Source organism: Caretta caretta, chromosome 2 (assembly GCF_965140235.1).
Source record: "Caretta caretta isolate rCarCar2 chromosome 2, rCarCar1.hap1, whole genome shotgun sequence".
NCBI classification, from domain to species: Eukaryota; Metazoa; Chordata; order Testudines; family Cheloniidae; genus Caretta; species Caretta caretta.
Genome location: NC_134207.1, coordinates 200181681 through 200205309, shown reverse-complemented (window position 1 = coordinate 200205309; position 23629 = coordinate 200181681). Strand labels below are relative to the sequence as shown.

The following is a 23629-nucleotide window of genomic DNA, read 5'->3' as shown; positions in this document are numbered from 1 at the left end:
GTAACTTTGGGACTAACATGCAGGCTCCATCTTGCTAGGCCCAGGGCAAACTCATAACATAGGTCCCCATCCCACCCCGCCCCACCCCACCCAGACACATTAATTAATGAAAGATACATAAAAATACATATAAATGTATTTTATTTCTGAAATAGCATAGATAGGCCACTTTATCACTTTACAACTTTACTTTCTTCGTCTTTTTCATTACAAAATCATGAATTACCTCACTAAATTCAAATTTTCTTGCAAGTTCACACTCCTTGGAGAAAAAGATGACATACGTGTTCCTGTTCCATAGTAGATCGTCTGCAGTTTTTGTTGCGTGCCAGCTTGCTGAAACTTCTTTTGGCTTCGGCCACAGTCACTGGCAACATGCAAAAAATGTGTAGTGCTATGCATGCATCACTGAAAATTAGTTATAGTTTTTTGTTGTAAATCTCTAAATAAGATTGTTTAGAACTGAATGGAATGTAAAACAAATGTCATTTATTGCTGTGAATTGGCACTCCAACTCTCAGATAACATTGTCCAAAGTTGCACAGGATACATTCCTTCTGAATAAAAACACTGTTTCATCTTCAGAGGTGACAAAACATGCTTCCTCAAGTGTCTCCTCATGAAATCTTTTCCCATTTCCTACCTCTCTTCTGTGATAATTGTAGCAAAATTCCCATACCTACCACCACAAGGCACACTTCCAATAGAATTTTGGGCCACTGATCTTGAAGTTGCTTTAATTCTTCCATAATATCAGCAAAGAGAGCTGACTCTGCATCTAGAGAGATTCCTCAGGCTTGTAAAATCTTATTTCTCTCCTCAATACTTGAAAGAGCTTTACCCCAGAAGCTAGCCAACCAAAGGCATGAAAATGAGCCACAGTACTTGTTTTGGTGCTTCCACTTCTGATTTAACTTTGAATTCAAAAGTGCATTCCAATGCTTCCTGAATACCGGGACAGCACATCAGCACATGCACTTCAGCATGTGTCTGAGTGAGAATGGAGGGAACAGGTTATCTAATTTGTTACAATCTTCTACCTCACAGGACTAGCATTGAAAAACACAAGAAATTGCTGCACCCAACCAAAATATTGTTTCAGTACACGCAGTTGCAGTATTAACGTCTGTGAGATTAAGTGAATGTGACGCGCAAGGAGAACACACAGCATGTTTATTTTTGGACATAATGCAGGCCTGAACGCCTTTTAATTTTCCTGACATATTAGATCTATTATCAAATCCTTGACCTCTACAGTCATCAAGTGAAATTTTATGGTGCTTCACACTGGGAATTAGCATTTCGCCTGTCTGTTCGCCATCTTTTTGATCAAAGTTGATGAACTTGAGAAATCTTTCTTAAATGTTAAATGCATCACTACAAACATGAATATCAACACATTTTGTTCATGGTGAGAGGCATCGGGGTAGCATCACATATGACAGAATAATAGATGGCTTTTTCTCCCTCTCTTTGCAAGAATGGCATTCTCCATGCTTTTACCACATAATTCAATACATTCTTTCTAACTCCCACAAGAGGTAATGTGCCTATCTTTGCAGTATTCTACCTTCTATCTGCTTCTGTTTGACTTTAACGAAATGGTCACAAATTATGCTATCATAATGAGTTAGTAACTCAAGAGTTTCAAAAAGGTTGCCATTGCGTGGATCACCAATATCTCCTTGGAATGCTAAGCCTCCTGAAGCAAGAAGTAAGGTAACAGTAGGCATTTTTTTCAATATTGCTCTCTATCTTGCAGGTTCCGTTAATATTTGGTTTTGAATCTCACTGTCTACTCCCCATCCATCTGACAGTGACTGCTCTAATTCCTTCCACTGTCAGTAGCAGGTTTTATGTTCTATGCTGTTTTCATGTTCAGGAAATTTATTATATAGTTTGCACCATTTTTTCACACTTGGTGAATACTCGTAACTATTTGTCAGTGTACTGCATTGTTTTTGTTTGTCTTTCCCTTCAGAAAATAGCCGACATAGAAAGCAGCATGGTGCTTTGTTCGTAACACTCCAAACAAGCCAGTTTCTTGGAGTCTTTTCTCTGTTGTTGGACATCTGACATTTGAGAAGAAATTCAGGAAAATTATGTCCATGAACATCTTTTGTCATTGACTTCCCTAGCTTCTACATTCCTTCAAAATTCAGTATTCCAGACAGAATATTTTTTTGTTACAGAATTTGTAACGTGTTTAGGCCACAATCCTGGATCTTTTAAAAAGCATGAATCAGCAAGTAATGTAGCACAACTCTCTCCTGCTTCTTGCTAACCTTCCTCTGAGTCTGGTGGTGCTGGTGGTGATATTAGTGTGGACTGTCTTTGAAGTTATTAGATTGGAATCACATGATTAATCTGACTGTTTTTCTTCATCAACGTCCACAGTCTCCATATTGAAATCACCTTCCTCTTGTTTTCTTGTTCATCCAGTTCCCCAGTTTGTGCATTGCTTGAGCCAGACTATTGGGAGGCCTTGTCTGTCTAGAAAAATTGGTGGATTGACTGGCATCCTTTTGCTTCCTTTTCCCCCTTTCTTTAAGCTCCTGATGTTTCTGGCTGCCTGATTTGAATTTGTAGCCAGACATGGCAGTATGGCACATATATTAATTATACTTCAGTGACAAATGTCCTCTTGGCATCCTGGAGGTACTGTCCCCTGTCCCTAGAATCTGGTCTCAGCCCTTCTAGGCACCCTGGAGGACCAGCTCACTGTTTGGAATGTTGCTTCTGTTCTAACACTGCTTCTGGTTGGCTTAGGTAAGTCTTGCAAGATCTTGCGAGATCAGATGGCACACAGATAGATGGGTACAAACATGCTCACCGAGATGGTATAAAATAACATTCAAACTCAGAAGTCCACAATTTTTATCCCCTGGTGATGGGCTTGTGGCCTTCTGGCTGGGCCCCTTGGACTGGGCTATGGTAAATTGTACCCCTTCTCCCTCCCCCCTTTACTTGCCTTCTAACATAAGTGGCATCCCTTAAAATGAGGGGCAGTTGAGCAGTAATACAGAGTTCTCTCCAAATTGTCAATGGCAAGAAGAGAAAAAAGATGAAAGGGGAAAAGGGAGGGGGGAGAATACAGAGATATAGGAAAATATGGGGATTGGGAGGAGAGAGACAAAGCCCTGGTCTACACTAGGAATTGAGTTTGAATTTAGCAGCGTTAAATCGATTTAACCCTGCACCCATCCACACGACGAAGCCCTTTTTTTCGACTTACAGGGCTCTTAAAATCAATTTCCTTACTCCACCCCTGACCAGGGGATTAGCGCTGAAATCGGCCTTGCTGGGTCGAATTTGGGGTACTGTGGACACAATTAGACGGTATTGCCTCCGGGAGCTATCCCAGAGTGCTCCATTGTGACCGCTCTGGACAGCAGTCTCAACTCAGATGCACTGGCCAGGTAGAAAGGAAAAGGCCCACGAACTTTTGAATTTCAGTTTCCTGTTTGGCTAGTATGGCAAGCTGCAGGTGAGTGCAGAGCTCATCAGCAGAAGTGACCATGATGGAGTCCCAGAATCGCAAAAGAGCTCCAGCATGGACTGAACGGGAGGTACGGGATCTGATCGCTGTTTGGGGAGAGGAATCTGTGCTATCAGAACTACGTTCCAGTTTTCAAAATGCCAAAACATTTCTCAAAATCTCCCACGGTATGAAGGACAGAGGTCATAACAGGGCCCGAAGCAGTGCTGTGTGAAACTTAAGGAGCTTAGGCAAGTCTACCAGAAAACCAGAGAGGCAAACGGCCACTCTGGGTCAGAGCCCAAAACATGCTGCTTCTATGATGAGCTGCATGCCATTTTAGGGGGTTCAGCCACCACTACCCCAGCTGTGTTGTTTGACTCCTTCAGTGGAGATGGAGGCAACATGGAAGCAGGCTTTGGGGACGAGGAAGATGATGATGATGAGGTTGTAGATAGCTCACAGCAAGTAAGCGGAGAAACCGGTTTTCCCGACAGCCAAGAACTGTTTCTCATCCTGGACCTGGAGCCAGTATCCCCCGAACCCACCCAAGGCTGCCTCCCGGACCTGCCAGGTGGAAAAGGGACCTCTGGTGAGTTTACCTTTTAAAATAGTATACATGGTTTAAAAGCAAGCATGTTTAATGATTAATTTGCCCTGGCATTTGCGGCTCTCCTGGATGTACTCCCAAAGCCTTTGCAAAAGGTTTCTGGGGAGGGCAGCCTTATTCCATCCACCATGGAAGGACACCTTACCACTCCAGCCAGTAGCACATACTCGGGAATCATTGTAGAACAAAGCATTGCAGTGTATGTTTGCTGGCATTCAAACAACATCCGTTCTTTATCTCTCTGTGTTATCCTCAGGAGAGTGATATCATTCATGGTCACCTGGTTGAAATAGGGTGCTTTTCTTAAGGGGACATTCAGAGGTGCCCGTTCCTGCTGGGCTGGGCTGCTTGCCTGTGGCTGAACAGAAATGTTCCCCGCTGTTAGCCACGGGGAGGGGGGAGGGGCTAGCCACATGCTGTGGGGAGGCAAAATGCGACCTTGGAACAAAAGCACATGTGCTATGTATGTAATGTTAACAGCAAAGTTTACCGTGAAAGAGTGTACCCATTGTTCTATAAAATGTGTCTTTTATAGAAGGAGGGTGGTTAGCTTACAGGGAAGTAGCGTGAACCAAGGGGCGGGGGGTTTAATCAAGGAGAAACAAACAGAACTTTCACACCGTAGCCTGGCCAGTCATGAAACTGATTTTCAAAGTTTCTCTGATGTGCACCGCGCCCTCCTGTGCTCTTCTAACCGCCCTAGTGTCTGGCTGTGCGTAACCAGCAGCCAGGCGATTTGCCTCAACCACCCACCCCGCCATAAACGTCTCACCCTTACTCTCACAGATATTGTGGAGCGCACAGCAAGCAGTAATAACAGTGAGAATATTGGTTTTGCTGAGGTCTAACCAAGTCAGTAAACTGCACCAGCGCCCTTTTAAATGTCCCAATGCACATTCTACCACCATTCTGCACTTGCTCAGCCTGTAGCTGAACAGCTCCTGACTACTGTCCAGGCTGCCTTTGTATGGCTTCATGAGCCATGGCATTAAGGGGTAGGCTGGGTCCCCAAGGATAACTATAGGCATTTGAACATCCCCAATGGTTATTTTCTGGTCTGGGAATAAAGTCTCTTCCTGGAGCTTTTGAAACAGACCAGAGTTCCTGAAGATGCGAGTGTCATGTACCTTTCCCAGCCATCCCATGTTAATGTTGGTGAAATGTCCCTTGTGATCCACTAGTGCTTGCAGCACTATTGAAAAGTACCCCTTGTGGTTTATACACTCGCTAGCTTGGTGGTCTGGTGCCAAGATAGGGATATGGGTTCCGTCTATGGCCCCACCACAGTTAGGGAATCCCATTGCAGCAAAGCCATCCACTATGACCAGCACATTTCCCAGGGTCACTACCCTTGATATCAGCAGATCTTTGATTGTTTTGGCTACTTGCATCACAGCAACCCCCACAGTAGATTGGCCCACTCCAAATTGATTCCCGACTGACCGGTAGCTGTCTGGCGTTGCAAGCTTCCACAGAGCTATTGCCACTCGCTTCTCAACTGTGAGGGCTGCTCTCATCTTGGCTGCTCTCATCTCACCTCAGGGCCGGAGAAAGCAAGTCACAAAGTTCCATGAAAGTGCCCTTACGCATATGAAAGTTTCATACCCACTGACGTCGCCTACTCATCCAGTTTCGCTTTGCCAGGTTCTGGTGCTGCATATACTGCTGGATAATGCGTGTGGTGTTTAATGTGCTCCTAATTGCCAAAGTGATCTGAGCGGGCTCCATGCTTGCCGTGGTATGGCGTCTGCACAGAAAAAAGGCGTGGAACGATTGTCTGCCGTTGCCCTGACAGAGAGAGGGGCAACTGATGCCATGGCTTACAGGGTTGGCTTACAGGGAATTAAAATCAACAAAGGGGGTGGTTTTGCGAGAAACTGAATAGCCCCCTCAAGGATAGAACTCAAAACTTCAAGGATAGAACTCAAAACTGGGTTTAGCAGGCCGTTGATTTCACGGAGGGAGGGAGGAGAAAATGAATACAAAACAAATCTGGTCTATTTCTTGTTTTGAGCCACTTCATCTATCTTTATACATCTTGCTGGCAGCAGACTGTACAGTACGACCGCTAGCCATCGTTATCTCCTGGGTGCTCGGCAGAAGACGGTGCAGTATGACTGCTGGCCATCATCTTCTGCTGGCTGCAGATTAAAAGACAGTGCACTGCCCGTAGGACTCAATCGCCATGAGACGAAACTTAAAAGGGAAATGACCTGGCTGAGTCACTCCCACGTTTGCCCCTGACCTCATCGAGGTCGATTAAAAGAGCACCCAGGACTACGTCGACGACGGCTACCAGTCATACTGCACTGTCTGCTGCCAAAAGGCAATAAACTGCTGCTGTGTAGCAATGCAGTACCGCATCTGCCAGCACCCAGGAGACATACGGTGATGGTTAGCTGAGCGGGCTCCATGCTTGCCATGGTATGGCATCTGTACAGGTAACTCAAGAAAAAAGGCGCAAAACGATTGTCTGCCCTTACTTTCACAGAAGGAGGGAGGGAAGGGGGGCCTGATAATATGTACCCAGAACCGCGACAATGTTTTAGCCCCATCAGGCACTGGGATTTCTACCCAGAATTCAAATGGGCAGCGGAGACTGCGGGAACTGTGGGATAGCTACCCACAGTGCAATGCTCCGGAAGTCGACGGTTGCCTTGGTACTGTGGACACACTCCGCCGACTTCATGCACTTAGAGCATTTGTGTGGGGACACACACAATTGACTGTATAAAAACGCTTTCTACAAAAACGACTTCAATGAATTTGACCTAATTTCGTCGTGTAGACATACCCAAAGAGAAAAGATGGCTCTGACTATTGTATCCCCTCTGAGTCAATAACTATTGGGTAGAGATGGTAAGTGCTAAATTCCACCACATGGCCCCAGTCATATGACACTGATTGGTTACAAAAAGTTTTATCTCTGCTACATGGGTGGCGTTAGTATTCACAGGCAACTGTGATTTCAGCTGGCCCAAATGCTGCTCTTGCTGAGTAAAGTCCTCAAAGAACCTACTAAGGAAGTGGAGGATTTTCCATATCTAGCCAACCCTTTATTTATTAATTTAACATTTTGATTACAAGTAAGTCCTTGTTAAAAGAACTGTCAGTGACAAGCTAGTTCATCTCCAGGTCAACTGCTCCTGTATGACGTAAAAACCTCTGGAGAATATAAACTGTCCATGAATAAATGTATATTGGAAATTAAAAGAAGGTTTTTAACCATCAGAGGAGTGAGGTTCCAGTAGGAATAGTGGGGGGAACAAACTAATTAGTATTAAGATAGAGATAGATACATTTATGAGTGGGATTGTTTAATGGGGTAGCCTGTGGTGATGCAGGGGGGAGAGCGGCCCAGGGAGTCCCTTCTGGTTCATGTCTTATGTTCCTAAAATTTCATGTTTCAGGGCTTCAGCTGGTCACCTGTAGGGGTAAGGAAGGAATACATTTTCCCCCAATATATTCTGGATTTTTTTTTTATGGCCATGGCCATGGATGGGTTGGGCTGATGCTCCGAGGTGGTACTGAGAATTCTTCTTCCCAGGTGCTCGACTGGCGAGTCTGGTTCACGTGCACAGGGACAAACTAATTCAAGGTCAGGAACAAATTTTCCCCAGATCATGTTTGCCATGTCCTTAGGGGGTTTTTCACCTTCCTCTGTAGGATGGGGTACAGGTCAGTTGCTAGGATCTCACATAATCAATTCCCTGCCATTGCAGAGGCCTTGAGCACTAGACCTTTTTGTTCTCTGGCTGTGGCACACAACAGTTTAGTGTCCTGAGGGCTATAGTATTTTGGTCTCATTCTGGTTGTTGGGCTTAGTGTGGATGTGGTGGAGTTGTGTTTAGTTCCCTGCAATGTGCAGGAAGTCAGACTAGATGATCTGATAGTCCCTCTGGCCTTAAACTCTATGACTCTACAACTATCAGGGAAAATTCAACTTTTCTTTATGTTGGGGCTTCAAAGAGGCAGGATTCCTGCCAAAGTGACTATAGGTCTGATAGTTAGGGTTGAGTGAAGAAAACAGCTGGACGATGGAATTTATGAGATGCATGTGTCATAAACTGGCTGTTAGAGAGGACTGAACCTGAGACATTCATCACCAAAAGCACAGATCACTTATCCCTTGAGCTAAAAGAAGAGTTACTTCAGCTGTCCCATAGCTTTGAACTATGGAACTGAAGGGGCCAGCCACTAGAGGGTGACATGACCACATGCACAGTCCTGTATTACAAGCCCTCCCTGTTAGATATTATCATATGCTATCCCTGTTAGATGTGTTTATAGTGAGAGTCTGAAATACAGGAGTAAAAACTTCCATCTGGAGAGCCATTTTGGAGGGAATCATGGATTCAGACACAGTGGAGAACATCTTTAGTTCAGGACGCTCTTTAGCTTTTGGTACTGAAATTCCAGAGTTCATTCCCCAGGACCGCCATGGTGAGTGTCTTTGTATGCAGCTGTAATGTGTTACACAGGGTCATGATTAAAACATGAGACTGGAAGCCTATTTTTAGAAGTACTGAACACCCAAACTCAATAAGAAGTCAATAGAGATGCAAGTGTTGAGCATCCCTAAAAATTCTGGGAGACTAGACAACTTTTCCTCTGATTCACAAAGCATAAATTGGTGGTAATAATCATACGTACTGTACTTTGCAGGTGTGTTGCACAGCTGGACTCATTTACGTTTGTAAAACGCTTTGAGATCCTCAGTTGCAAGGAGTGATAGAAATGCAAAGTACTATGAATTATTATGATGCACAGTGGTGATATTGCAAAAAGAAAAGGAGTACTTGTGGCACCCTAGAGACTAACCAATTTATTTGAGCATAAGTGGTGATATTCTTTGTTTGCCCAGCCAGTAGACTATATTACACAGTTTGCTGTCTGGTCTCTTGATATACTTTTGGAAACTGAAGGCACTGAGCCACATTCAGCCCTGGTGTTAACCCGTTGAAGTCAATGGAGGTAACAACAGGAATGGATTTGGTGCAGCATTTCCATTGAGATCTATGCCTTGGCCCATAGAAACGTGACTGACTGTGCTGGCTTCTGATCAGGTGAAAAGTACGGTGGGTCACTGTTGTAGTCAGATGTCACTGTTTTCTTTGCGGCGGTGCCAAAAGATCAACTGCAACGGTTTTGCAGGAGCAGAAGAAGGCGGGGGGGGTGGGGGAGGGAAGGCCATTGAAGATGCAGCACAATCTAGCCCAACTTTATTTAATGCGGCGCCTTCCATGCCCATTAGGCTCCCCAGCTGGTGGACTTCACCACTGCGGATTCCTGCTCCATTCCCCCATCCAACCTGCCTTCCCCTTCCCGGAGCTGGCCAGCCGGAGCCCAGCCCGCGGCCGTCTCCCCGCAGGAGCGGCGGCTGCTGACATCACAAGCGGCCCTTCCTTTTGTGTGTTCCTGAGCGCACGGGGGCCTGCGTGGGGACAATGGAATCCTGAACTCGGGGCGCGGGCCAGTGGGAAGCTGCTGCTGAGGATGAGTCAAGGCTGAGCCCGGGGCGGGGAGGGGAGAAGCTGCTGCTGCTGCTGCTGCTGCTTGAGGGCTGGAACAGGTGAGAGACGGGGAGGAAGCTGCTGCCGCGGCTGCTCTTGGACTGAGCCAGGTGAGAAGTAGTTGTTGCTCCTGAGGGGGGAGGGAGCTGTTTTGGGGCCGGGCGAGCCAGGGGCGGGAATGGGCAGGAGCCCGGCTCAGCCTTCGGGCAGCCCCCTAGGACCGGGGCAGGGAGCTGAGCCTCGGAGCCTCTTTATTCCGCCGTCCCCCCCCCCGGGCAGGGCACTCGGCGGAGGAGCCTCCATCTGCGGCCCCCCGAGGCTGGGGCTCCCGCGCCGCCTGTCCCCTGGGGGCGAGTGCGGCCGTTTCCCCCCAGCCCCGGCTCGCCGAGGGGCCGGGGAGGAGCGGGGCAGCCATTGCATGGGTAAGAGTTGCTGTTGCAGCACTTCCGCTTCTCTCCCAGCAAGAGACACGAGTGGCCAGGCCCAGCCGCGCCGCGGAGGAGCCGCCAGACACAAAGGGAGAGGTACGGAGCGGGGCCCCTCTCCCCGCAGGGCACCCCCCGGCCAGGCCAGGGCCGGCGGCCCGCGCGGCGCGACCACGGGCAGGGGCCCGGGGCCCCGCAGGTATCGCCCCCTCCCCGCAGGGCCCGCACTGGGGGGGGGGGGGCAATTCTCCCTATCGGGGAGCGGAGCAGCTCTCTCCTGGAGGTGTGCCCCGTGCACGTACTCCTTTCTCTCCCCCCCCCGGCTCCGCTCCCCTTCCCATCCCTCCCAGATTCCCCCGGCTCTGCTCCCCACCATCACCCCCCTCCCCCGGCTCTGCTTCCTCTCTCCTGGGGACCGCTGTCTCCCCCGCACCCCCGCGGGGACCGCCGCCCCTCCATCCCTTCCCCCCCGCCCCTGTGGGCACTACTAACTTCCCCTCCCTTGCCCCAGCAGGCCCCGATTTCCACCCTCCTACCTTCTTTGCCTTCTGTGGGCATTGATCTCTCACCTATACCTAGGCATTGGTGCCCCCCTCCCTCTCCCTCTCCCATCACCCCCCTCACCCCCTGTAGGCACTGATCTCCCCCCATACACCCTGCCTGTCCCTCACCCACTGCAGGCACTCCTCTCCCCCCCACATCTGCCTCTTACCCCCTGCAGGCCGTCATGTTCTCCCTCCCTCCCCCACACACACCCTGCCTGTCCCTCACCCCCTGCAGGCACTCATATCCCCCACACACCTGTCCCTTACCCTCTGCAGGCATTGGTCTCTCTCCCCCCCCCATGCCTGTCCCTAACCTCCTGCAGGCACTGATCTCCCCCCACACCTGTTCCTCCCCCCCCTCCCCCACAGGCTCTGATATCTCTCTCCCTACCCCCCTTGCCTGTCCCTCACCCCGTTGCAGGCACTGATCTCCTTCCCACAAACACTCTGCTTGCTTGTCCCTCACCTTCCCAGACACTTATTCTCCCCTTATAGCCAATGTCTCCCCACTCCTGTTGCAGACATTGATTCTGCTGCTTTTCCTTTCCTTTTCCTCCATGTGCCTTTGAGTGTGCAGAGGGGACGGGAGGCATCCTATTTATATCCCATGCGCTGGGGCTGGATAACTGGGGGGTGAGGATGACTGGCTTCTTGTGTGTAGTTTGGGTGAGATTAGAAGGAATTACTTGCAGCTCCTCTGATCTTTGCAGCCTCCTTCTTCCCAGTCCCTGTTCACTCAGCCTCCACCCCCCCCCCATTTCTGTTCTTATTGAAAGAAGACATTCAAGTCCCTCCCCTCCCCCAGTGTTACTGGTGCAGGGAGAAGCTGCTGCTCCTTCTGCTGAGACCATTTCTGTTCAGCGTGCCTGTCTGTGAAGGCCAGAAGGGAGGGAGAGAGAGAGGAGGCCCTCTCTAAAGAGAGTGCGACCCAAACACCCTTTGCCTATGAGACTGTCGTGAGTTCCTTTCCCTGTGCATGCGTTCATTGTTTATTCCCCACATCCTGCGCTGTCTCCTCTCCAGGTCTGGGTTGAGTGGTGGGGGGGGGTCGCTATGTCGGATGACGATTCGAGGGCCAGCACCAGCTCCTCCTCATCTTCATCCTCCAACCAGCAGACAGAGAAAGAGACAAACACCCCTAAGAAGAAGGAAAGCAAAGTCAGCATGAGTAAAAACTCCAAGCTCCTCTCCACCAGCGCCAAGAGGTGAGACTGTCTGCAGCCAGACACCATGTCACTGCTGTGTCTCTGCCTATATGGCCTTCTGTATCTGCCCCATTGCTGCTGTTCCTCCTCCCCTCCACTGAGTGTTAACTATTTCTGTTCCTCGTTACTAGCATTTACCTTCGACATTTCCACAGAAATTACTGTTACCCCATCTCCCCTTTGTCACTATCTGCACTTAGCAAGAAGCTTCCTCCAAACATTACCGCTTCCCCCATCTCCTCCTCACCATCTGCACTCAGCACCATTCATCCCCACTGATATTACTGCTCTCCTCAGCACCCGGTTTTAGAGCCAGATCTCTGTAGGGATTAAAGCCTATGAGCTTAATTCCTGCTCTGCTACTGAAGCTATGTGGCCTTGAGGAAGTCATTTAATTTCTCCATCGGTTTCCCCATTTGTAAAATGGGGATGATGATGATAATGATAACACTTAAGTCACAGGGGTGTTGTGAGTAATAATTAATTAATGTTTACTTTGACCTTGTATAATGATAGATGTCATATATACAAACAGTTGTTATATAGTGCCAGTCCTCCCCACTAAACGCATTACTACTTCCCAGTCTCCTTCTGACCTGCATTAAGGCTTGTGTACCTGGGGAATTACTATTCCAGAACAGCTCTCCAGGTGGACACTCTTTTCTAAAATACAAGGGACTTTATTGTGAAATAATTACTCTTCTTAAATTATACTAGAATAACTTCTCTGGAATAGCTATGCCAGTCAATATCCCCCATGTAGAGAAGCCCTTAGAGCCAACTCACTTCCAAAACGTTACTGCTGCCATACTTGAGCCATTCTCCATGTCACCTGAATCTCAGCACCATCCCGCTCCAAAAAAGCTCACCTAGCTGAGCATGAAGCTTCCAAGCAAGCTTTCATTACTCTGTCAATAAGAACAATAATCCGTTTGGTTGGTCATTTAAAGCTTTGCAATGCACCAGCAAAAAGCTCGCGATCTGTACGTGTCAAAAAGGGCTGTTTTTTTTTTGATTGCTCAGCCAATGCTGTGCTGTTGTGCTCAAGAGGTCCTTTGGATTTTGTAGCTTTCAGGCAACTTGTTGACTTCAGAACTTGTCTGAGCAAATGGTTCCTTGGCAAAGTCACATACACAGCAGCTAGTGGTGGTTGGACGAGAGGCCATAGCTAGTTTTAAAATATCTGTAAAGGCCTGTTGATTGTAAATTGGTTGGTATGAATAGGCTTTGGTTCTTATTATGTGAGACAAATAGAAGACAGGCAAAGGAGGCTGGCTGAGTGTGGAGGAGGGGAAGTAAAGGAGGCTGTCTGCATGTGCAGTGGGGGGAGATTTGGAGGGGAGGCTTGAGATGCAGTAGTGGGGTTCTGGAGAATGGGGATGGTAGCTGGTGGTGGTGGGAAGGAAAGTGTGGAGCTGTGGATCCCGGAGAAGTAGAGACAGGGAGGATCTTGGGGAGGGGCTTTGTGGACATAAGGGAGGGGACTGGGGGGTGGGGCTTTGGGTGGCAGGGGAGATTTGGAGGCTGTGTTTTGAGAGCAGATAGGATCTTGGAGATGTGTGACTATTCTCCTCTCTTTGTGTTTAATCAGAAATGGATCAGGGAGCGCATGGAGTTGGTCTCTGTTGATAGTTACCCACCCTTCCCAGTCAGAACTTCTCCAGCCAGTTCCCCAGGATGCTAAGTGGGGAAGGGGATTGTGGCAGTGGCTGTTTAGCCCATCTCAGTGAGACAAAGATTCATAATTTACCACAGGCTGTAGTCCTCTCCTCACAACGAACACTCACATTTGCAAGGAGGATCTGTCTCATTGTCAGTATGTTGGAGGGGGATGGGGCCTTGTCCCCCTGTGTGTGGGGGGGTGGATCAGTGGACCAGGCTGTGGAGCTGATATGGGGAGAGGGAATGTCTGTCTATTTTTCTCTCTGTGTTTCTGTCATAGGGTGTCTACCCCACTGTGTGTGTCTGGAGTGGTCTTGTCTATACAGGCTGCGGTGTGTAGGATGTGTGTGACTATAGGCTGTAGTGAAAGGCTCTGGCAGTGGGGAAAGGCTCCAGCAGCAGGGCCAGCTGCAGTGAAAGGCTTCAGTGTAGGGAGCTGCTGGAGCATTTCCCTGCTGCCTCCCCTTGCCTGAGCCTTTCACTGCGGCATATAGTTACACATACCCTACATACTGCCTCCTGTGTAGACTAGACCACTGCAGGCACACACAGTGGGACAGATCCCTATGATTCCCCACTGCTGGAATTTTGCACTGTGGTGCGGAAAGGCTCTAGGAGTGGGGAGGCAGCAGGACACCACACTGTTGAAAATAGCAGTGTAGATGTAGGAGGCACTGCTTGGTCATGTAGAGAGCTGTGTAGGGTACATACCCTAGATTTCTGGCATCTCTCTACTATACTCACCTAAGCAGTGTCTCACCATCTACACTATTTTTACCTGTGCTAGTTGGACATGCAGTGTACATACTCTACATGCCGCTGCAGGTGTAGACCTACCCTGTGTGTTCCTGGAAGAGTGAGACACATACAGTGTCACAGTCAGCGTGACTGATATCTGTACTGCATGTGTGTGTTGACTGTGAGCCCACCTAGTGACTTACCTTTGTTCTTTCTTGTTTTTATTGCCTTAGGATTCAGAAGGAATTGGCTGACATCACCTTAGATCCACCTCCCAATTGCAGGTTTGTTTTGATCCTTCCTTCCCAGGGGGAGGAGAGAAAGTATGCTTTTTATTGTTTGTAAATATCCTTATAAGTTCTAGATGCAGCAGAGGAATGATCACTTAGATGACATAAAATACTCTCATGAATGCTTGGATGACATAAAAATAAATCCCCTGCAGGAGAAAGCTCAGGAGACATTATGTGTTTTGACATGAATTTTCTGTTTGTTTTGTTTTGTTCGTAATTGCATTAGAGTTTGTCACATTATCTGTGTGTGTGTTTCTGACAGTGGTCAATATGGAAGAGTGTGAAAATGTGCCCCTTTTCGGTTTTTCCTGGTTTACAAGTCTAATGCTTGACTGCATTAATTTTTATTTATATAAGAGTCCTGCCAAACAAGCAGAAAATTGTCAAATCTGTGTGGGTTCTTTCCAGCTCTGACAGTTCTATCCTAAGCAATAACACGCAGTGGAGAAGGGGGGGCTGTTAGTTCATCAGTGAGTATACGCACTGAAGAAGCGCGTATGTTATCTGATGAAATCACACCCTGGGATATGCTCTTGTCTTTTATAGAATGGTTACTTAAACTATGTTTTAGAGATTTAAACATTATGTTTAGTATCTACAAAGCTTTGTGTTCATCACCTAGTTGCCCTGACCCTTGGTGATTCCCCTTGGCATTTGAGAATGAGATGGTTATTGGCAATGTCTTTGGTTGTTCCTGTTAATTAAACGGGAAGGCTGCTTTCAACTTAGTCTCTCCCATTTGGCCTGCTGGAGTCTTGTTTCCAAAGACATTCTTGAGTTCTTTATCTGACTCTGCTCCTTGTGCCTTTCTGCTGCTGCTGAGCTAGGTCTGAAGCCTTTGATGTCAGGGGTAGCAGCAATTAAGAGAAAATGCAACTTAAAATATATTTTAAAATCAGTCAAGTATTTAGAATGGACATTTTGCCCCCACCTTTATATTGCTGGTGCTCTGAAGCTTCTTGCTACCCTTAGCTGGTGCACAGGGAGACAATAGCACTGGAGTTCAGCAAAGGGGCCATTAACATCTCTTTCAAAACCACTGTCAAGCATCCTAATAACTGGCAGTGGGATGGGAAAAGAGCATATGAGTACATGGGAGGTATGGGCTGAAAGGAGGCCTCCACATTGAAATGGATCGGCCAAAGACTCCAACTCCCCACCCTTGTTGCCAAAGGATCAACAACAATATCAGTAGGTGGTACACAGAGGGGGAAAAAAAGAAAAACAGGTGATTAGGAAGTAGTAAATTGTTAAAGATTTTCTTAATGAATAAACTTAATTTATTAAGTGTTTGATAAGGTGACTTTTTAAAATTCACCTAGATAGTGCAATAGTACAGTGGTTTGATTGGCGAGGAAGGTTTTTGATATACTACTAAAGCGTGTGGTGTTTGGAAGAGAACTACACGTGGGTTTTGAGCTCTCTTCAGCCACTGGTATATTGTTTTAATGGTATTAATGTGCCCGGAAGCTGTTTTCATGGGTGCCTAAAATGCTTCTATATAACTAAATCAGGTTTCAGCCTTCATCCGAACCATCTTGGAAATAATATCAAAACCCTATATAAAGAATATCAAAACTGTTCCTATATAAAGAAATTGGAGTCATTCATGGGTGTGGGTTAGCTTCCAGACTACTTTGTTAAAATGTAATATGGCTGCGGAGGTGGTTTCTTATTTAAATAGTGCAGTCCACTGGGGATAGTAATATCAAGACACAATACAAAAAAGGTTGGATTTGTAACGTGTTAGCCTTTATGAATGGTTTTAATGGTGGAAAGCAGTTAATAGTACAAGCCATACATTAGTATAAAGTCGTATTATAGTTTTAGGTATCCTGGATCTGACCTTCAAATGAATTAGCATGGAGATTGGTAGTTTTATCTAACAAATAATGTTGTAAAATTAGAATACGTTAAGCTAACCTATAATGTGTTAAGTAGTAAAGCACGAACAGTGGTTTTCGTATGAAACCAGGTGTTTTCGCATTGCCATTCAAGCTGTAGTATTTAATATCTGTATTTTCTAGTGAGAGTAAGTACAGTGTCTGTTTTTATACTTGTGGTTAGTTTGGTTCAAAATGCTAAATGCCTTACACTTCCTGACATGCTTCGGGCTTGAGGCTGTATACAGCAGATTTGCTAAGTGTGGACAGATGCTGCTTGCCACAACAGTGAGAAGAGTTCCAGCTATCAAAGTTATGTGGAGTATTTACTTCCTGTGGAAGGGGAAACTGTCAAATGGAGGGTGGGGGGAAGTTATGGTACTGAGACTTTCTGGTTGCTGTGTAATGGTTAAGGTTGCAGGACTTTGCTCTGGGGAAGCCTGCATTAGTTTACACTGAATATTAGCGCTGTGAGAGAAGTATTAAACTTGGTTTTAGAACATAGTTTTAAGTCTCCTGCCTCGGTAACTTTAAAAAAAGGCTTGTTTACCCTATGTCCTCTCTGCTCAGCTCAAGCATCTCATCTGACTACCTCCTTTGTGTTCTCTCTCCTGTGCCTTGGTACTGTCTTTTGTGTATTACCCTCCTGCTGGAATCGGGGCTTCTTTTTTCCTCCATCCTCTCCTCCTTTAAAGCTCTTCTCAAAATCCATTTATTGGAGGAGTCTTACTGGGTAACATTTTGAAAAGCACCAAATTCCTGTTGACTTTCAGTGGGGCTTAGGCTTCTAAGTGACTGTCACTTTAAAAAATGGGACTTAGGATCCTTAGGCTTTTTTGAAAATTTTACTCAGTCTCATTTATATAGAAAAAATGCTGCGTAACTCTGAAGATTCACTACTTTCTCAACCAGCCACTTAATCACACCTTTGTTGTCATCTTCTGAACTGTTCCCTAACATCTCTGTGTTTGTCAGCTCCTTGTTGTTGTCGTCCATGTCTTATTCTGGGGTCTTACTGCAAGGTGCTCAGCACCTTCAACTCCCATTGAAGTCCATGGTAGTTGAAGACATTTAGCACGTCCAGAAGGAACCCAGAACACTGAAAGACCCCCCTACCAGGCAGAGACTCAATCATTATTTATTTTGTAAATATGCCTATCCATGATGCTATGAAAGTGGTTGTTCATTTACTAAATTTAAATTTTCAAGCAAAATAGCTGAAGAGCAAATCAGGATTTTAATTATCGCAGGGGTGCAAATATATGTTCAGACTTGAATTTAAAAAAAACAGACCTCGAAGATGCTGATGACTTTCTAACTGTAGTACACTGAATAGAATTCAGATATTTTTCTGATAGGTGTTTAAGATATTAGTGTTCTCTTACATGGCATAGTGTAGCTACAGCATATGACTAATTTTAAGTGAGTTCTATATCTCTCATTCTTAGCATGCTAACATTTTATGTGAAATGATTGAAACAGGATGCTGGAAAGCTTTAATTTTCTTTTCTCCATTTATGGGATGATTTGGCTTCTGACACTGGTGATGAGAGGTGTAAAATCAATATTTTCATTGCAGATGTTTAGTGATAAAACAACCAGACTGAAGGGATTGTTGGTTAATGTGAAATTGAGGTTAACATCATAGGCTTTGAATATTACACATTTGGATCCCAGTCATAATGAAATTTCAGTTCTCTCTTTAAATATTAGCTTGTATAAGGAGGTGAAAGTCATAATCTGGGCTGGTTGTTTTTTTGTGTCATTGGTGTGTTGAGTGTCTTATAGGGCTTTGTTTACATTTCACATTTAGATGTCATGGAAGTCTGGTTCCATGATTCTCTCAAGTCATGGTTCTAGTTTTCTTTATAAACAGGGCTTAATTGTATTTAATCACATTAATCAATATCTAAAGCCTTGGATGCATCCATGTGACTGGATTTCTAAGGCTGTATCAGGGACATGATTAAAACATTAACTGCCATTTACACTGTCTATCTCAGGTACTTATTTGGCCTCTATTGCCATAATAGCTGAGTACCTCAAAATCTTTAATGTAGTTCTCCCTGTACGGTGTTTTCCCCGTTTTACAGGTGGGGAACTGAGGCCCACACTGATTTCAATGGAAGTTAAGAGCCAAAATAGCTTTGTGGATCTGGGCCCGAAAGATTAAGGCCCAGGTTTTTAAAGATATTTAGGTCCTGTTCCGTTAAGCATTGCAGTACCTAACTGACCTTAGTGCTTCTAAGTGCCTGTCACTGTTGAAAATGAGACATAGGCTCCCAAGTCCCAGTGACTTTCAGTGAGAATTAATCTTCTAAGTCAGTTAGGTGTGGCAACGCTGAACAGAGCAGTGCCTAAATAATTTAAAAAACCAGGACGTAAGTGTCTTGCCCAAGGTCACACAGGAAGTATGTGCCAAAGGAGAGAATTGAAGCCGCGTCTCCTGAATCCCTGATATCACAGATATTGCAATTTCCTGCAATATCCTTGAAAGACTTTGCTGTATTAAGTTTATATATTATTGTGGGCCAAGATTGTATGTAACCTTTCTTGGCAGAGACCTGCATGTCACTCCATCTTGACCAGGGATTTTAAGGTTGCACAGCTCCCTGATTTACACTGCTATCCTCAGCAAGCCAGAGCTTTTCTGACCCCAAACCACCGCCCACATGTCATGCTGCACCCTCCTGGTGCAGATCCATCTTACCCCCATATCCCCCGCACGAGAGTGGAAGGTGGTAGTTAATGGGGAGACATTTATTGGATGGGGAGATACTGCGACAGTTAAAACTGTAGTTAAGCCTCATGTTGTGAAACCCCATCAGATGCTCCCAAGGTGTGAAATGTGGGTTAAAGTTCCTGGTGTAAAAGTCTTCACTCTACCTACAGCACAGAATTCTATACAGACTAGGAAGGGTCAGGGATGCTGGTTGTAGTTGTGTTGTCAGATATCCCATATTATTTGCTTTTGAGGAATGATGTTATGGCTGTAAAAGCATAAGGGGTGAATCAGACCCCCGAGTTAGCTACAGACCTGCAAGGGTTAACCAAAATGCAAATAGAGTAGCTGTCTGAGGTGTATCCCTCCTGTCCACTCCCCCCCCTCCCCCCCCCAATCCGGGTGGAATCAAGTTACCTTCCCAGTATGTGCAGACAAATACCTGAGGAGAAGGAAAGTGAGACAGTTTCCTACTGCAGGGGAATGACAAGATAACTTGAAGTTAAAATCTCTGAGTCCTGAAGCCCAGGCCAGGGAAATAAGCTGTCTGCCTACCCTTACCAGGGAACCAGGCACAGTACAGAGTATTGGCAACATCTCCAGCCAAAAGTAAAGACACTGAGGCAGCTGCAGGGCACTGCCAAATCTATGACACCTACCCAAGGATGGGAAATGCCCTCTGAAAGTGTATGACAGCTGCTTGGGAGATGACAAAGGTAACTGTGGCTAGAAAGAAGGGGGAACTTCCCCCCACGGTCTCTGACTGCCTGATGGCCTGTGAAAATGTAAAGGACCTTGAGCCTGGTGGGGGGAGAACTGCTGTGCACTTTGACTCAGTATGTGGGGATCAGGGGACCACCCCAGTGGGATGGGGGATCAATACACTTTCCTCTTCCCCCCCCGGGCCCTGATGTCTGAGGAGATGAGCAGAGAAAGGAATTTGGCTGCGGGGGAGATTTGAAGAATCTGTTAAAAGCGGTGCAGAGAGCTGCATCACAGGGAGGAAGCCCTACCTTATTGCTCCCTTCTGTCCGAAGAGTTACTTTCTGGAATACTCCGGGGAGCGTGGGAATCTCAGCCCACCATGGGGCAGCTAACTGCTTGAGGGACAAAGGGACACCACATACCCTCCCTAGAATCCAAGGGGAGGTGGTAGTGGGAGGACCAGGTCTCAGTTTCACACCCAAATGTTTTGGGGGAGTAAGTATATGCAAGAACTCCACCCTCAGAGGCTCTAATGGGAGAAATTATACAGGGTGGAGGTCAAATGACTGTGTGGATTTTTGAAGGAAATATGCTCGCTTGCTAGTGGAATGTTTATTATATGTATAGGTGAAATACGAAATTAACCACCATCCAGGGAATAAACCTCTGTATCCTCCTAGGAGGCTGATCAAGCACCCAAGTTGCATCCCACTTCTTCTGGGGGTAGATGTGACAGATATGACCGTTTCCTGCAATATTCTTGAGACACCTTATTGTATTAATTTTCTGTATTATTGTGGGTTGGAAGAGATGTGACAGATGAAAGACCTGGGAGTTCAAAAAAACATTGAAAATGTGCCAGACAAGCATGGATTTTTGGGACAATAAGTGTTCAGTGGATTTCCTGGGGTATACCTAGAGAGAAGTTAATGTAAATTCTCCAGCTCCCCATTTTGCAAAAACCCAGCCTTTTGAAGCTATACCATAAGGAGAGAGTAATTGTCTGCTAATTACCTGTTACTGAAGGTCAAGATCTAAGGCCCAAGCTGAGTAAAGAAACAGCTGATCTGCCCAGCCATTGTTCTGGATCTAAGATGGATGAACTTGTAACCACAGGGAAACCCTAGTTGTGGGTTTTGAAGGACTAAAACATACCAGAGCCCTAGGCTGGAGTTGGGGATGATCTTTGGAAAGCAGAGAATGTGAGTTGGTTCTTTTATTGTTTTTAATAATGCTGTACTTCTTTTACATTCAGGAAAAACTGTGCTTGCTTAGGAGGAGTTGTGTTATAACTTATAACTGTGGTAATATACTGGTCATAGCCTTTGGAGAGAGAGGAAAAACTCAGGAATTGGCCTGTTTAGGCAGTCTGGCTTACTGGGGATATTAGAATGTAAGGCAGGAAGCTGTGCAGCCTTAAAACCCCAGTCAGGAGGAAGAGGCACATGTGGGTCTCAGGTAGGGTTGCCAACTTTCTAATCGCACAAAACTGAACATCCTTGCTCCATCCCTTCTGAGGCTTCGCCCCTTCTCTGAGGCCCCACCCCCGCTCACTCCATCCCTCCTCCCTCTGTCGTTCGCTCTCCCCCACCCTCACTCACTCGCTTGTTTTCACTGGGCTGGGATAAGGAGTTGAGTTGAGGACTCCGGCTGTGGGTGCGGGCTCTGGGGTGGGGCCAGACATGAGTTCAGGGTGCGGGAGGGGGTGCACACTCTGGGGTGGGGCTGGGGATGAGGGGTTTGCGGTGTAGGAGGGGGCTGGAGGGTAGAGCTGAGGGTTTTGGAGTCTGGGAGGAGGCTCTGGGCTGAGGCTGAGGTTCGGAGTGTGGGAGAGGTGTGGGCTCTGGGCTGGGGGTGCGGGTTCCGGGGTGGGGGGGTTTCAAGGTGCGGGAGGGGGCTCCTGCCTGGGGTAGGGAGTTGGGGTTTGTGGGGAGGTGCAGGCTCCAGTGGGGAGTTTGAATGTGGGAGGGGGCTCAGGGCTGGGGTAGGAGGTTGGGGTGTGGGAGGAGGTGCAAGGTGAAGGCTCTGGGAAGGAGTTTGGGTGCGTGAGGGAGCTCAGGGCTCGGGCAGGGAGTTGGGGTGCAGGGAGCAGGCTCCAGGCAGCGCTTACCTTGGGGGGGGCTCCCCAGAAGCAGCGACATGTCCCTCGGCTCCTAGGCATAGGTGTAGCCAGGCTGTTCTGCATAGTGCGTGTTGCCTCTGCCCACAGATTCTGCCCCCCACAGTTCCCATTGGCTCCAGCTCCCAGCCAATGGGAGCTGCGGAGCTGGCGCCTGGGGCAGGGGCAATGCACGGAGCCCCCCGGCCACGTTCTTCCACCTAGGAGCTGGAGGGACATGTCACCATTTCCAGGAGCCGCGTGGAGCCAGGTAGGGAACCTGCGAGCTCCACCAACTGGACTTTTAACGGCCCAGTCAGCAGTGCTGACCTGAGCCGCCAGGGTCCCTTTTCAACCGGGTGTTCTGGTTGAAAACTGGAAACCTGGCAACCCTAGTTGGCCTAGAGAGGTGACAGCAGCCTAAAGTGGATGTCGTTGGCAGACCACAGAGGGGGAAATACAGATGCAGTTTCCCTGAACTGTGACACCAGGTTAGCATTCCAGCCACTGTACAGTCGCTTCAAGGTGGAGTTGTATACATCTGCAATGTTGTAGAAAGGTTCTTGAGCATAGTGGGACATGAAATTACCCGATTTAAATATTACCTCGTCCATCTTGTCTCTCTAATGTCCTGGGACCAACACAGTTACAACTACACAGCATAAATGATCATGTTTAAATATGTATGCAGTCTTTCTAGTCTGTGCCGAGGGACCAAAATGGTTATAACTAGGATAAAAAAAACAACAACTTTACTATAACTGAAACAAACTTTGGTCCTGTCCATACAGGCAGGATCAGCCATTGTTTGGGCCATGTCTACCCTATGAGCACTACAGTGCTGCAGCTATGCTGCTGTAGTGTAGACGCTTCCTACAGCATCTGAAAGGGTTTTTCCACCTCCATAAATCTACATCCCTGGTTGGCAGTAGCTAGGTCAATGGAAACGTTCTTCTTTCATTCACCTAGTCAGGTTTCCAATGTGGGTTATTTTGGTTTAACCTGAGCACCAGAGCTATGTCAACCTACCTTTTAAATGTAGACCAGGCCTTAAATATGATGATTTTTCACATCTCTCCTTAAAAGTCTTTAATGTCTCCAAACAGTAACCTTTCACAGTGGAAAAAGCTGTCCTGAACCAATGTTTTAAAATTTAAGTTAGCATTGTTCCTTGGCTCTTCCAGTGTACTTTTGTGTCCAATCTTTGTAACTTCCTAGGACAAGAACGAGATCTCTCTTAGTGTCTTATGCAAATAAATGGTCAGTATTTAAATAAGAATTATGTCTCAAGTTGTAGGGCCCTACACTTATAGCTTGTAGGAACAAAGGTGAAGAATAGCCACTGTTTTCAAAATTCTACAGTAAGGGATTATGACTTCTGGACTAACATGAAATCTGCAGAAAATGAGTGGCTCAAAAGAGCCATTTTGAACTCTTTAATTTTAATTAATTAATGGACTTTATTTGCATACTCAAAGTGTAGCTCCTCTTTTGACTAAAGTTGTTTTTATATTGCTGGAGATACTGTACGAATGTACTTTCTAAACAGCTCAAACTTGGGTAAATGCTTTAGAGATCTTGCTTTTAAGTTGGGTGTATTATTCAAGAACAGACTGTAGTTGTTAAAGCACAATATAGGGGTTTTCTCTTTCTGTGTGTGTACACTTGAAAGAGAGCTTCCTGAATGCAACCACCATCTCATGTACCTTTTCTCTTATTGCATTTTTTTAATGATCTGTACTGAAGTTGAGA

General features: G+C 46.6%; 2 protein-coding genes across 4 annotated transcripts in view; both read left to right on the top strand.

Annotated features, from left to right (window-relative positions):
• Positions 1 to 23629, top strand: part of RPL15 (ribosomal protein L15) — a 153642-nt gene that overhangs the window by 61449 nt on the left and 68564 nt on the right. The window lies entirely within an intron of this gene.
• LOC125631627 (ubiquitin-conjugating enzyme E2 E1) overlaps positions 9335 to 23629 on the top strand; it is a 63648-nt gene continuing 49353 nt past the window's right edge. Inside the window, exons 1-4 of one of the 3 annotated variants that reach the window (XM_075125746.1) lie at positions 9335 to 9711; positions 10063 to 10125; positions 11595 to 11776; positions 14410 to 14460. In XM_075125746.1, coding sequence (XP_074981847.1) covers positions 11625 to 11776; positions 14410 to 14460 — 203 coding nt within the window. In that variant the 5' untranslated portion in view covers positions 9335 to 9711; positions 10063 to 10125; positions 11595 to 11624. Of the gene's footprint in view, positions 9712 to 9795; positions 10024 to 10062; positions 10126 to 11594; positions 11777 to 14409; positions 14461 to 23629 lie in introns of those variants that run through there. The other 2 variants (XM_048838594.2, XM_048838595.2) reach the window with 2 other exon arrangements.